The following is a 15089-nucleotide window of genomic DNA, read 5'->3' as shown; positions in this document are numbered from 1 at the left end:
CTTTCATATCAACACAATTTAAACTTTATGAAGATTATGCATTCATATAAATGTTGTCAATGTGGTTTTATTGCAAGTAAACCTTATTTCAGATTCATGCTGATTGATGTAATTGAGCTTCGCAAAAAGAAGTGGGTTCCTCGTAAAATAACCTTGCAGTCAAATCCCAAGACGATGGACCAGATTCAGAATGAAGCTGAGCTAGAGGTTTGTTGATTTGTTAAGTTAAAGTTCATCTTTTCAATTAAAAAACCTTGGTTCATCCAATCCTTGGCCGTTTTATAAATAATTTTTCATCGTCATCATCATAATTACCTTTCCCCGCCTTATGGTGCATAGGGCACTGCATTGGCACACCAATCGCAGCATAGCTTGATCATTTTTGTTACATGAAGGTAAGACAAAGGTTTTACGCTTCAAGTACCAGTCCAAGGTCTATGAAATATTCTAGTGTGATAACAACTTTTTAAATAAATATTTCAAATGAACCATGTCAGGAATCGAACCCGAGACCTCTTGCATGGTAGGCTAACGCGCTGACAATTACAGCACGAGGCTGACAAATTTTTTACCTGTTAATAATATTTTGTTGTAATAAATTACCTTCAAGGTGTACTGATAAGTGCGTTTGCCTACTACACTTGAGGTCCCGTGTTCGATTACAGACAAGGTCGACTTGAAATATTGATTTAAAACTGATTTTCATTGCAATAATTTATAGTTCTTTGACTGGCTCGAAAGCATAAGACTTTGATAATCTTATTTTCATGTATATTATAAATGATCACTGAGCTTAAGTTGAACGTATTTATGCAGAAAGTAGCCAGTCCACAATTTAGGAAAAATGAGATATTGATGTTATCGGGTGCAGCAAGGTCGATTCTATGTTCTGCTAAAAACAGCCAGACCGCTGTCATATAAAAACAACTGTATTAATCACCTCCGGAAAAAGGTGTCGATCACAAAAACGGCACTTCTCAATCTGCAGAAAACACCCACAAAACTAGAAAAGACTAATGGTACTTTAAAAATCTTTTAAACTGGTCAAATACACAATAAGATTCTTGTTTGTAATATATAAAAAAACTTATGTATTCATTGTTTATCGTTTGTTAAACTCAAAAACATTCAACTTATTGTGTAGATTTTATAATTAACTCTTCACAAAATGGCTATTATCTCAGTTTTACTTTTCTATGGCTGGCTGCTTTCTATATAACTATGTTCAGTAATAAGATATTAACATATTACAATAGAGGTGAAGAACATTTTAGAGAAGGTAATGTAGAAGTCTAGGCATCTACAGGGCTTATGACCTATCATAAGGTATCGAAAAAATGATTATAAAATACATTTTATGTACTTCTAACATTTAAAACAAACTTTTGTCCCATATTTCAAAACTGGGTGAAGTGTTTGTGATTTTGTCAATAGTCTTAATTTATGTAGTTTAGAACATAAATATATGTCCAGTAGAGCTCCGTTTATCTAAACTCTAGTCATCAGGATTGCCAAATATCCAGATCGTTGTCGGGGATACAAAATAAAGGTGAAGTTTTTTATTAAAATTTAATTGAGCTATTAACTTTGCTGGACATGTTTAGGTATGCTTTTAATGTGATTCCAATTGTCTGTATTATTTCAAAAGCAAATTTGGCACTAATTAATCCACATAATTGTAGTTTTACTGTAGATACATATTTATATTATGATTTCCAGTCTATGAGCAATTATGGATCGCAGTCTAATACTCCACGTCGGGAAGATCGCCCTAGCAACATGAACAAGAGAGGAGGTTCCAAGAGTGCCATTGAAGATGGGTGGATGAATGCCCCTTCCAAGAACTCCAGGTCTAGGCCCCAGCCTTATGCTGTTGATCCTGGTAAACTAAGTAAAATGATTGCGGTAAGTTCACGTTTTACAAAAACATCTAAAAAATATTTAGGATATGTTACTGCTTACAATGGTTATTTTAAAGAAATGAAAAGGTTTTAAAATTATTTACTAAGTTAAAATTGTCGATTATAATTTTAAACTGTTTTAGGGATTTTTTTGAAGCAAACTGTTAATTTTAGATTTAGTAGATTTTTATGTTAACCTTACTTTGGTATCAGTAAATAATTTTTCACTTTGAGTAGAGATTTATAAGTTTGCTTCTAGTATACAGGTGTTCTTTAAACCCTGTCACATCCGAAACCACGATGATCAGCATGAGCAAGAGGACATATTGGCACATAAAAATAAATTTTTAGAACTAATAAAATTTACAAAAATAAAATATTAAAAAAAACAAATGGTTGCTTACTTCTGTAGGGGAGAAACGAAGAGGGGGGAGGGGGGATTCTGATACACCATCGACCGCGCGGCCGCCCCCTTCTCGCTTCTCCCCTGCAGAAGTAAGCAACCATTTGTTTTTTTTAATATTTCATTTTAAAATTTTTCTTTATTCTAAATATTTTTTTAGATATGCTAATATGTCTTCTTGCCCATACTGATCATCGTGGTTTCGGATGTGACAGGGTTTAAAGAACACCCTGTCTACCCTCAATGATTAAAAAGTATTAAACACGTTCAATGACTTACCTAAACACGGCAGGGCACAGCTGTTGGTGTTTTGCTCTCTTGGCTAAACTCAGTTCAATTAAGCGAAATTAGAATATTTATTAAGTATGTTTTAGATGGCTTTAGTCCCAAATAGTAAAGAAATTAAAATAGTTCGTTTGCATATGTATTTTGTGTGCTGTAAGGATTGCATATGCTTATATAATCCTATTAATGCATATAGAACCAGCATCCTGGATGAGCGTGATTGACTCGATGGCTGCTCTCATGTAAAAAATCTTGAAAAAGGAAATTGAGCGGAGAAACATTCGCCTCATAGTGTAGTGCTTCTAGGTCCCAGGTCCGATTCCCGGGAAGGTTGTTATGAAATATTTTGTTTTTAATGGTGGATTTACATTGTCCCTTAAGCGTAAAATTGATAACTTAACCTTCTCTAACAGATGATTTAGATATGCTGCATTTAAATTTTTACAATTCAGGGCGCATGGTTAAGGGTTTTGTGAATATAATATCCAAATTTGTTGATCCTAAATTGTAAAAACTAGGTTAATTAGTTGATAAAAATAAAAAAAACAATTTTACAGCCCCCTGCAACTCATATATCCCTCGGGCCACCAACATGTTCGTGGAGCAAAGGGGCGGCTACTAAGGATTCATTGACTGGTCAAAATGTGAACAGTTCTCTAAGCCACAAGAATACAACTGAGTCACATAATTCCTATAACGCATTGCGTGATGCTAAGGAAGATTTACCTCAAAACAACCACCGATCAGGTGAGAATAAAATTACATACATAATCACTTCTTGTGCATGAGCATTTTTATTAAGTTACGAGTATGTCTTACATTTTAAAGCATGCATGAGAATATTAGGATTTTTCTTCACCCACCTTCTCACGCTGGACCCATTCAAGTTTTTCACTCAGCTCACTTAAAACACTAAAAAATACCATAAAAAAGTGCAAAAGCCAAGAACTGTTCACACAAACCTCTTTTCTCATAATCTTAGAATACCTAGCCGAAGAAAAAAACATTTAATGCGAGAAACATATAAAAATAATCTAAATAAAATAATCTACTAAATTCACGAACAGTGTCCTATCAATATTTTTTTTTTTTTTAGTAAAAATGAAATATTTGCGTTCTTATGATTTACCCAAATATTTAATTTTGAGGGCCATTTTCAACGAGTTGTAAATAACTCACTATTAGAAAATGGAATCGAGTTGAGGTAGAGTGGGATTCGAACCACGGACCTTTGGTCCGTGAATCCGAGACACTAGCCACAGGACCACAACCCGATTTTGTGTGTTGTATGTTTGTTATCTTTATGTTGGTAAAATTTCACTAGGACTTTGCACTGATCACGTTTTTTTTCATTGTATATATTACAGACATAATTAAAATTTGTTATAAAAACAATTAAAAAAAATAACTACATTGCGTTATGATCATAGATTAACGACGCATGTGATTTTCTTCAACATAAGAGTGATTTTTTTTTGACACTTTATCATTAAGACGATTTGGCTAATTTTTTAAATGATTTTAAGTTTCATTGTAAAATTTAAAACATAAGACATAGAGAGCAACATTACATTCTCTGCAAATAAATTAGTCGACTAATTTTCCTCCATTGTTGAGTGCCGACTGCCATTGCCACCATGTTAGCATGAAAAAGTTCTACATTTTGAGAATATTTTTATACGCCTCATTAAGGTAAAAAAAATAATATTTGTTTCGTCAATTATCCTGGCAATCAATTTAGAATTAAAGATATATTTGAAAAATTGGATTTCTCATCCGTGAATTTGTTGAATTCATGAATTATGGGCACAAATGGACCAACCACCCACGGTTGTCTGATTGGCGCTTCTGGTTGCATAGAAGGTCCTGCTAAGTTTTCGATAGCGGCATTGGAAGGTAGTTGCAAACTTGTTTTGCGATTATTCTGATTTTGAAAGATCTAGATGATCTGGAATTTCATCTGCTTTAAACTCTACATTATTCATTTCAAAATAGGAATCCGTGTTAGGAATCCGTACTGCTTCAGAAATTTCTTCTGCGGAGAAATGAGACATTTTAAATGTATATAGCTGCACACTTTGTTTTACAGGCTTATTCTTGAAACAAAACAAAAGCATAGAAATTTATTTAGGTATGTATTAAAATAGTTTGGTTTGAAGAAATTGGCATTTGGCAATAAGCACCAGTGAACAATTTACATTATGTACAAAAAGTTAAATAAAAACATATGTATTTCTTAAAAAATCTATTCATGAAAAGGTGTTTAATAAAAAATATGAAGTTTCTGTATTTTTTATTGTTTAGATAAGAATTCATCAGATATGAGAATGGGGGATATGAGGGTATTAGAAGCAAACTTAGAAATCTCCACCAAAAACGAAAAATAAGTTATTAATTTCAAAATAAACCATACATAATCCTACCTACCTGAATAATTGCGTAATTCAAACCCGTCTCTAAATCTTGCCAAAACAGATTTCAATTATATCACTTGACACCGCAAACTTAGCATTCTCTATTAAGTTAGCGAAGCATAATTAGAAATCTCGCAATTTTTTTTTAGAAGTTTTTCGCAAATATCTCAGTAACTCCTTCAATGGAGATTTATAAGTTTGCTTCTAATACAAATAATAATATTATTATTCTGGATTCTGGCCCTTACTCACAGTGAAAATAAGGTCGAAAGTCCGCAGCACCTCGGAAACACAGCGGTGTGTTTGCCGCGCGGAAAGGAAAACGAGCCAAAACAGCGTGATGTGCTAAATAAATTAATGAGATAGCAGCCAATAGATTTATGAGAAATTTAAAACTTATTTGAATTATTGTAAAACTAGTATTTTTTATTTCAATATGTTAAATATGTGTTGTTTATTTTAGGACGCAAATATATATCCAAGGGTGCTTCTATTGAGAGATCGACATTTAAAAGTGAATTTGAACGTGAGAAATTAAGTTTTATTTATCTAGTTATGTAGAGTACAAGTAAATATTGCATTGTATCTTTTGTTTATAAAGGACTTATCATTTTCGTTTTTTTATTTATAGAAGACTCTTATCCAAATAATAAAAAATTTGACTAGCACTTTAGAATCATTCGGTGCTGATGTTTCTAGGAAGGTTCAAGCCTTGTTGGATAGTTTAGGATGCAAATATATATCAAAGGGTGCTTCTATTGAAACACCAATATTTAAAAGTGAATTTCAACGTGAGAAATTAAGTTCTGTGTATATTTAGTTATGTCGAGTACAAGTAAATATTGCATTGTATCTTTTGTTTATAATTGACTTGTCTTTACTTTTTTGTTTGTTTTATTTACAGATGACTCTAATCCAAATAAAAAATTGACTTGCACTTTAGAATCATTCGGGGATGATGTTCCTAGGAAGGTTCAAGCCTTGATGGATCAGTCTCAAAATGACAATCCGTATGGAATTCTAGACCAAATTCAAAGAAATTTTCTCAATGGAAATGTTTCAATTATCCTTGTAATGAAAGAACTAATTCTGTGGGGACTCCAGTTGTAAGTTATCCATTTGAATAATATAAATATGTCTGTATCTTAACGCTATCTAATAAGGGTATTATTTTCTTGAATGTGTAAATGATATACTTCTAGTACGTTCTTTCTCTGTCTAATTTTGGTGGTTTTTTCAGTAACAAAGTTAAAAATATGCAAATAATTGGTGAAGTATCTGGGAGGTTGGTCGATGACCAAGCTCTGACCTTAGAGGAATTCCTCGAAGCTTTCAAGCAAGTCATGGATACTTCAATTGATCTGTTTTTGGATGGCGATGAAACAATATGGGATATTCTTGCCGCTTTTCTGTGGGGTAATATGTTAAAAAATGTGAGTATTTACTTTATTGTTTGCATTAATTTTATGTATGAGGGAAGTGGCCCAATTACAGTGGAAAATACATAATACAACACCCAGGCAGGAGAAAAATCACTTGTAAAAAAAATATTGTGATCTCCGGGAATCAAAGCATAGTTTAAGAAACATCTTAGCCATTGCTCTACAGGGGCTGCAATTTTTTTTATCTTACATAATCATTTCAGTTAGAAGTTTTTTTTTAAAGTTAGATACCGTAAAACCCCCGTTTTACATCTTTCAAGGGAGCAACAAAAATAGTGTTAAATTGAGGAAAACGCTTAAGTGAGGAAATGAAAAACTGCAGAAAAATGATAAAACCTGTCATAGTTGGATATTATTCTTATTTACCTATGATTGAATTAAAAACATTTTGTATTTTTTCAGTCAATACCACAATAGGTTTTTATTTTATTGAATTTCAAAAAAAAAACATAATTTTATGTAGGTACTTAACCTTAAAATCACAAAAATAAAAATTAGAATTTGCATACAATGATTTTTTCCCTAAATATTAGAAAATTTTATTTTTGATCACATTTTTAGTGTGGCACTACATAATTTAACTGTCATTTACATCGCGGCGAAACTGTTTCACACTTTTATTATTTTTAACAATCTTCTTTCCAAATGATGTTTATAACTTCAAATTATATTTTTATTACCAAATTTTTACACTTTCTGCATCGTAGTTTATTGATTATTATTAATTTTAAGCGAGCAGCTTAAAGCTGATATGCTTAAATCTATTTAAACGAAAGTTAGTTGTTGGTGCACTTTAAATTTTCCGAAAGCAAATCTAGTCCATTTTTGAACCCATTGAGACTACACATTGAGATCAGCTCTTGTGGCAGCTTATTCCAACCATCAACAACCCTATTGCTCAGGAAATGCTTCCGTGGATTTAGATTGAATCTTGTTTTCTCCAGCCTGGCCTCGAAGACGAGGATCTTGTTTAAGCTTGAACATGGGATCCAAATGTTGGCAGCTATAGTGACTGTTGATGTAAAGACTTTATTCTTCATGCGTCAACCACATGCCACAATTGAGTAAAATGTCAAAATTACATACTTAAACAAAATGGTCAATTACACTGAACCTACTTTGAATTTAGTTTGAAATAACAATTTACACATTTTCATTTACCAAGGTACCAAATCAAGATTTTATTCACCATTTTGGGCAAACGCGGCGGCGTGTGGCTCGGCGTCTTTTGACAGATAGAATGAGTTTTGAAAATTCTAAAACCGGGGTTATGAAAAACGTAAAAAAATGATAATTGGGGGGGATATTTGAATGATAATGTATGGAAAAATGGGACTTAAACATTTCGGCGTAAAAATCTGGCAAATGTAAAATTGAGGAACGTAAAAACAAGGTTTTACTTAATGATTTATGCAAATACTGATCATTTGCAGGCAGATTTTGAGTAGGTACTTTGGCAACTAATTTATGGATCAAAGGCTTTTTGCTTAATATGACATGTACATAGATATATATTTAATGCCTCTTAATTTAAGTCTTATAAGTATTAGGTGTCAAACTTTGCTTCCGCCGTTTTTCTGTAGATGGCTTAAGCGGTAAGTAGTGGTCGAAATAAATAAATCATACACCTCATGCAACAAACTTGGGCATCTGTCAATATAATCTCATAGAAGCATTTGTTGATTTGTGTCTGCATCATAAAGTTATTCTCAATAGAAAGTGTTAGTTTACGACCCAAATTCTCATAATTTGAGGCTTCAATATGAAGAAATCTGTGGCTGAGGTTTATAAAATGCTCTCAAATACTTACAGTGAAGCTGCTAATAGTAAAATAATATATCTTGAGTGGTTTTAATGCTTCAAGAACGGTGATTTTCACATTAAAGACAGTCATAGTGGTGGAAGAGAGGAGATTTTTGAAGATGCAGAATTGGAGACATTACTTGTTGTAGACTCGTGTCAAAGTCAAGAAGAATTGGCACGATCTCTGGGAGTGACTCAACAAGCAATTCCAAAACGCCTCAAAACCATGGGAATGATTCATAAGCAAGGAAATTGGGTGATGTACGCGTTGACACCAAGAGATGTTGAACAGCTGTGAACAGTTGCTTGAAAGGCAAAGACGGAAGGGATTTCTGCATCGCAAAATGGGTCCATTACGATAACCCCAAGCGCAGTAAATTGTGGGGATTTTCCAGCCATGCGACGGCCTAACCGAATATTCACGGTGCTAAGGTCATGCTATGTATTTGATGGGACTAGCTCGGCGTAGTGTATTATGAGCTGTTAAAACCAAATGAAACAATCATAAGCAATCTTTATTGAACGCAATTGATGCGTTTGAGCCGAGTATTGAAAGACAAATGGCCGCAATACAACGAGAGACACGATAAATAATTTTGCAAAAGTGATCAAGACATACTTAGAAACGTTGAAATAGGAAGTCCTACCTCACCTGCCGTATTCTCCAGACATTGCTCCCTCTGACTATCACTTGTTTTGATCAATGGCACACGGCCTGGCTTACCAGCACTTCCGGTCTTTTAAAGAAGTCAAAAATTTTTGTCAATGCGTGGATTGCTTCAAAAGATGACCAGTTTTTTCAACACGGGATTCGTACACTGCCCGAAAGATAGGAGAAAGTAATGGCCAGCGATGGACAATACTTTGAATCATGAATATATAACCAGTTTTTAAAAAATAATGCTTCAAATTTTGGAAAAAAAACGGCTGAAGCAAAGTTGTACACCTAATACTACATCCATTTTAGCATTGAGTATATCTTCAAATCAATCTCTTTCTTTTTATGATCTCTAATCACGAATGATCTCTAATAACCTCTCAAATTTCTTTCAGCCTCTTACTCTAAAACAAATTCACACAGCAATTGCTAAAGTTATTGACGTAGGAATGGGATATGAATTTTTGTTAGCATTTTTGTCTATGAAAGCCAAGGAGCAAAGAAGCAAAGTGAATGCACTATGGGAGAATGGAAATATGAAACTCACAGATTGGTTTAATGAAAAGAGAGTAAGTACAGATTTTTTTTAAATATTCGCTTTGTAAAAAATAACTAATAATAACTCATCTCAATTAGGAGTAAATTTTAATTTCAAATGATAATTCTTTTAAAGACTTGTGAAAAAAAATATATTATGTAAATATTGTTAAAAAAATAGCATATTTATTTAATTTTACAAGTCTTTATGAATTTTTACACCACTTATTCTCCTGAAAGGTCGCATTTTGACAGCATTCAACCTACTTTCATCCTTGTTTTTCCAATTCAATACATAAGAATTAGCACCAGGACTCCATTGTGAACTCCTTAATTGAAATCCCCCAACAAACATTCATTTTACAATTTTTATTTTAGTGCGCTGTTCACCCTGTTTCCAGCACTCGCCCTCGTTTCAATATATTTTCATCTCTAGTAATAATGCTTCCCAAATACGCAAATTCCTCTAGCTGTTCCCAGTGATCTCATATTACGTTGTGCTTTCATTTATTTAAAAACTATTCAATTTCCCAACATTTCTCAGCAAATCGACTCTTGCATGCACCTTAGACTTTTGTTACCGAGAATTGCAGGTCCTCTTTGTTGCTAGCCAGATGCCACCTTACTGATGTGCTTTTATTATACTGTCGTGAATTACTGTTATGTTATCATGTACTTATTTATTCCCATCTTGTAGATTGAAGAATTCACCAATGTTCTCCCCCTAGAATGCTTTGGTCATCAACAAATTACCAACCCAGAAGCCGCCCTCAATGAAATGTTAGTTTTGATAAACAATAAAACTCCATGTGATGACGTGGATAAATGGATTCAGGTAATGAAAAGTAATTTTTCTACATAAGTATACATAGTCATGGTAGACATAATTTCAGTCGCTGAAAATGTTGTCCTTAAATGAGATTTTATTCTTTGTGTTTATGCAATAGATAGACAGTATTTTGTATTGTTAAATATTGAGGTATGAATATCATATTTTCAACGCTGTTTTTGCTGCTTTTCTTTTTAATAAGTTGAAAACAAATAAAACTAATTTAGTAGTTTTTTACTGTTTGCACAAAATTGATTCATATTTAATAATTTTATATTTTTTGTGAAAAAGCTTAAGAATTTAGGAAACATCTTTTGAAGTTTTTTTACTGTCCTAATATGTAATTTGTCTTTTACATTTTTCATATTGTAATTTAAAATAATGGCAATATTTGTGAGTGTGCCTGGGGGGTATACATTCGATGATGTTGTGTCTAAACTAGACTTTTGCATTATATAGTAAAACCTCGCTCTTACATTCCTCAATTTCTCATTTTCCCGCTTTCTACACTGAAATGTTCAGGTTCCATCTTTCTTCATACATTTTCTTACAAATATTCCCCCCAATCAACGTTTTTATCATCCCGGGTTTTTGTTGAAAATTTAAAAAAATTATTTGAGGTGTCAAAAAGCCAAATTTATTTCAAACTAAAAACATTACCGCGCGCCGCAGCGCATATTACACAAATAAAGAATAAAAGCAGGTAAACAACTAAAGGGTCAATTATTGTCTTAAACTAAATTCATCGCAGGTGCAGTGTAATTGACCTTTTTGCTAAAAAAAAGTTATATTCTCATGTGTTAAAAATATGGCGGCCTCCGTGTTGCAATGGCTAAGACCAATGACTCGCGCGCGGAAGGTTCCAGGTTCGATTCCCGGTGAGAACACAAAGCTTAATTGTGAATTTTCTCAAGCTTGGGTGTCCTGTACTATAATTCACCATTGTTACTGGCCTCTTGTGGTGCAAAAAAAAAAACATACACAGTTCACACTCGTTTAGAAACAATAAAGTCATGAATAAATTGCGATGCATAAAGTTAAAAAATGTAACAATAGAAATATTAAAAGTTACAAACAGATGATGGTTTAAAAAGTTATTATAAAAGTATGAAATCTGCCGCGATCTAAATAAGTGACAGTTGTTTTTAGGGATGCCATAGAAAAAAAAGTGATACCATGAAAATAAAATTTCCTAACATTTAGGGGAAAAATAATTGGATGTATTTTATGTTTTTCTAAATTTTATTTTTGTTTTTTTAAATTTACATAAACAATAATTTTAGCGTCTTTTAAATTAAATTAAAAAAAATAAATTGTTTGAAAAAATAAAGAAAATAAAACGGTTTTTAATGAAAGAGATGGTAAAAATCCCCAATTATTACAGTTTTTACAAATTTTCTGGCAGTATATTTACACGTCAAGTCCACTAAATTTTAAAAATTTTGATTTCATGTGTATCTTCTTAAAAACACATACAAAAAAAAAATGTAATTCTTTTTTTTTCCCATACATTTTCCGTTTTCTCACTTTTCCTCTTTTTACGTTTTCCTCAGTTTTACACTTTTTTCTTGCTCCCCTTAAAAAACATTAAAAGAGAGTTTTACTGTTTAACATTTTGTGCCAAAGTGTTGTATATGCAGTAAAACCCCCTTTTTACGCCCCCCGGTTTTACAATTTCCCGCTTTTTACACAGAAATGTTCAAGTCCCATTTTTTTCATACATTCTTATACAGACTATATTTAACGCATTCCCATATGTTATTAGAACAAATTCGTCCTAATGAGATTAATTTTGTTTCTGTGCGTGATTATTTTATGGCGTACAAATACAGGCGTGCAAGTACATGGCAAATGGCTTCTGGGTTTCATCATCATTACCTTTCCGCACCTAATGGTGCATAGGGCGCTGCATTGGCACTGCACCAATCGCAGCGTATCTTGTTCATTTTTTTTACATGAAGGTAAGATGATCAGTCTTACTCTTCAGGTACTAGTTCAGGGACTATGAAGTATTCTAGTGTGAAAAATATTTCGTATCAACCATGTCAGGAATCGAACCCGAGACCTCTTGCATGGCAGGCTAACGCGCTGACCATTATACCACGAGGCCGGATTTTGGGTTTACCGAGCTTTTAATTTTTGATGTGTTTATTGTTTATTCATATACAATATGTGTGTTTATTCTCGCTTTGTCGCCGCGCTTGTAATCGCTCAGTATTCAGTCAAGTTATTTCATTTTCAAACAATTTATTTCTTATACAGGCTGTTTAATTTTAATTTTAACTTTAAATATAAATTGTGAAAAATCTTTTGTGTTTTTACTATAATAGCTACATATGTCAACAATGTTTTGAGTTTGGCCAAATTTTTGTAGACATGGACCTTCATATGTATTACGATAGCAGCTATATATTATATTTACTACTATAGTAGTAAATTATTGTGTAAATAAATCTGTTGTATTATGGCACTTCCTAAATGTGTTATAATCATTCATGAAAGGTAAATATGTTTTTGAAAAAAAAAACTAATTAATAACATTCTTTAAAAAAAAACTATACAAGTTTACTTATATTTCTTGATGAAATCTCTTATCAGTTTTATAAATAAAAACACGCGTTTTTTAATAATATATACTATTTTTCATACATTTTCCCTTTCCTCACTTTAACGTTTACCTCAGTTTTACACTTTTTTTTTTGCTCCCTTGAAAAGTGTAAAAAGGGGGTTTTACTGTATATGTAAAATTCCACAATTTTGTCTACAAATTTATATGCATTTTTATTTTATGTTACAGAATCGTATTGGTGAATCAGTCAAGAGTGATTGGTTTATTAGAGCTTTGACTGAAGCTGTTTTTACTTACACACTTTGTCCCAAGGAAAATGCAAAACCAAGATTTGATGATGAAGCACACCAGCGACTAAACACATATAACCCATTATTAATAACGTACATTGGAACTAAAGATAAATTCGAACTGCAATGTCTATTTGCTATCCAACATCTCATGATTAAATTGGAACACCCCTCAGGTATGTTTGTTACTGATAAATATATAATTTTTTTTAAACATAAAGTCTTCTCTTTTGTGTTTCAAGGAAAAATAAAAAAAAAAAATTTAATTGATTTTTTTAATAAGAAACTAATTCATTACAATATACTGTTATCGAATATTTTGTGGTTATATTGATGGTGATAAGCCAAGTCTTGACTGAAAAATGTGAGTGACAAAATTACCCACTTGCCACTTTACGATGGAGGTGGACATTTCATGGATTCTATATGGGAGTCAGGACATCCCTAAGTAGAGCTGACAGGCGATCGTCCTTTGAATAATCCTACTGTAGTGAATGTGAGCTGGGTCTTTTAAAATACTGTGGTAAAAAAATCCTTTGTGTGTGGCGATGTAACATTGTGCAACCTTTAGCAGTAGACGGAATATTCTGGATTTTAGACATTTGAAAAAAAAACATAGAAACATACTGTAATAATTCCTTTTCCATCCCTTTTATTTATTTCTTTTTACTGGATTTTTGGATATACTAAAGAAATATCAACTGACATTGTAAACATTTTTGAAAATCGCATTCCTGACTAAAATGCATCCCTGAGCAGAGTTTGACATTTGCTAAAAGAATTCTTTATTTGAAAATAATTGATTATTTTGTTTTGGAATTCAAACATAAACAAGTACTTAGGTACCTACTTAAATTCATTCTTAAATATCTATTATTTTTGTATTTGGAATTCAATCATAAACAAGTACCTACTTATCAATGAAAAGTTACAATATTTTTACGTTTATCCGAATAGTTTTACTAAAGATTTTTGTAAGTATACTTAATTATGTTTAATCGTAAGAGGAACGTGGTCCGACTTTTCTTCATATAGACGGATTCACGTATTTTCTCTCGGAATTATGGCATTAGAAAAATGCTTTTTTTTTTTTTCAAAAACAACAACAATAACACACTATCACGCCGTTTCCCCATAAGGGTAGGGAGAGAAGATAGAACGCCATATCAATTTATCTTTGCATTCAGACCTCGCTTCCTCTACATTCATAGATCTTCTCATGCACGCTTGCCAATTATTCCGACTTTTGACACATCCATCATCAAGTATTTGTTGGATTTGGTCACGTCATGTCTTTCTCGGTCTTGCTCTATTTCTGCATCCATGAACATTCGCATTGTAAATATTTTTAGCCGTTCTTTTGTTGTCCATTCGTTCTACATGTCCAAACCAGCGCAGAGCTCTTTTTTACACACTCTAGATATTTACCATTGGCGTGTTCCTATATTGTTTAGTTTATTATGGGAACTAGAATCATTTAAACCCGTAAAAAAAGCACAGTTTTATCTGCAGTCTGTGGGAGCACGGTGCACGGTATACAAAAATAACTATTTTTGAAAAACGCAAAACATATAGATACAGAAAATTTTATTCTGATACTCTGTCTAAAAAAATAACAAAATCGGTTCAGTTTTGAGGTGCAGAAAACGGTCGGACATGCAGTTGTCGTTTTCACACAGTATCGGGGAGGCATCTGCGAGACAGTGACAGGAAAACAATGTTCCAACACCTATTTATCAGAATTCTCTGTCCTCCCAATTATTTATCTAAACCGAAACACAAAAATAATAATGTATACACTCATATCTAATTTGTACTAAATACAGTAATTGAAATCAAACTTTCGATTGTGTTCATTTAATCTATATAGCAAGTTCTCAAATCTAGCAATAGCAAAGCATTGCCGGGTTCAGCTCGTAATTTATAAAAATAAAAATAAAATTTAGCCTTGTTATATT

The 15089-nt window shown here is 32.5% G+C and overlaps 1 protein-coding gene across 3 annotated transcripts in view; it reads left to right on the top strand.

The window, feature by feature from the left end:
* Nucleotides 1-15089, top strand: part of LOC148281582 (eukaryotic translation initiation factor 4 gamma 3-like) — a 39441-nt gene that overhangs the window by 19315 nt on the left and 5037 nt on the right. For 2 of the 3 annotated variants that reach the window (XM_088226485.1, XM_088226486.1), the window contains exons 11-19: nt 93-207; nt 1720-1905; nt 3147-3336; nt 5467-5529; nt 5908-6109; nt 6244-6436; nt 9302-9475; nt 10141-10278; nt 13070-13307. In XM_088226485.1, coding sequence (XP_088082611.1) covers nt 93-207; nt 1720-1905; nt 3147-3336; nt 5467-5529; nt 5908-6109; nt 6244-6436; nt 9302-9475; nt 10141-10278; nt 13070-13307 — 1499 coding nt within the window. The remainder of the gene's footprint in view (nt 1-92; nt 208-1719; nt 1906-3146; nt 3337-5466; nt 5530-5907; nt 6110-6243; nt 6437-9301; nt 9476-10140; nt 10279-13069; nt 13308-15089) is intronic. The other variant, XM_088226487.1, reaches the window with a different exon arrangement.

Source organism: Micrasema longulum, unplaced genomic scaffold, assembly GCF_059751315.1.
Source record: "Micrasema longulum isolate JH-2025_06_02 unplaced genomic scaffold, ASM5975131v1 h1tg000435l, whole genome shotgun sequence".
NCBI classification, from domain to species: Eukaryota; Metazoa; Arthropoda; class Insecta; order Trichoptera; family Brachycentridae; genus Micrasema; species Micrasema longulum.
Note: the sequence above shows the minus strand (reverse complement) of the source record. Positions and strands in the feature narration are given on the sequence as shown.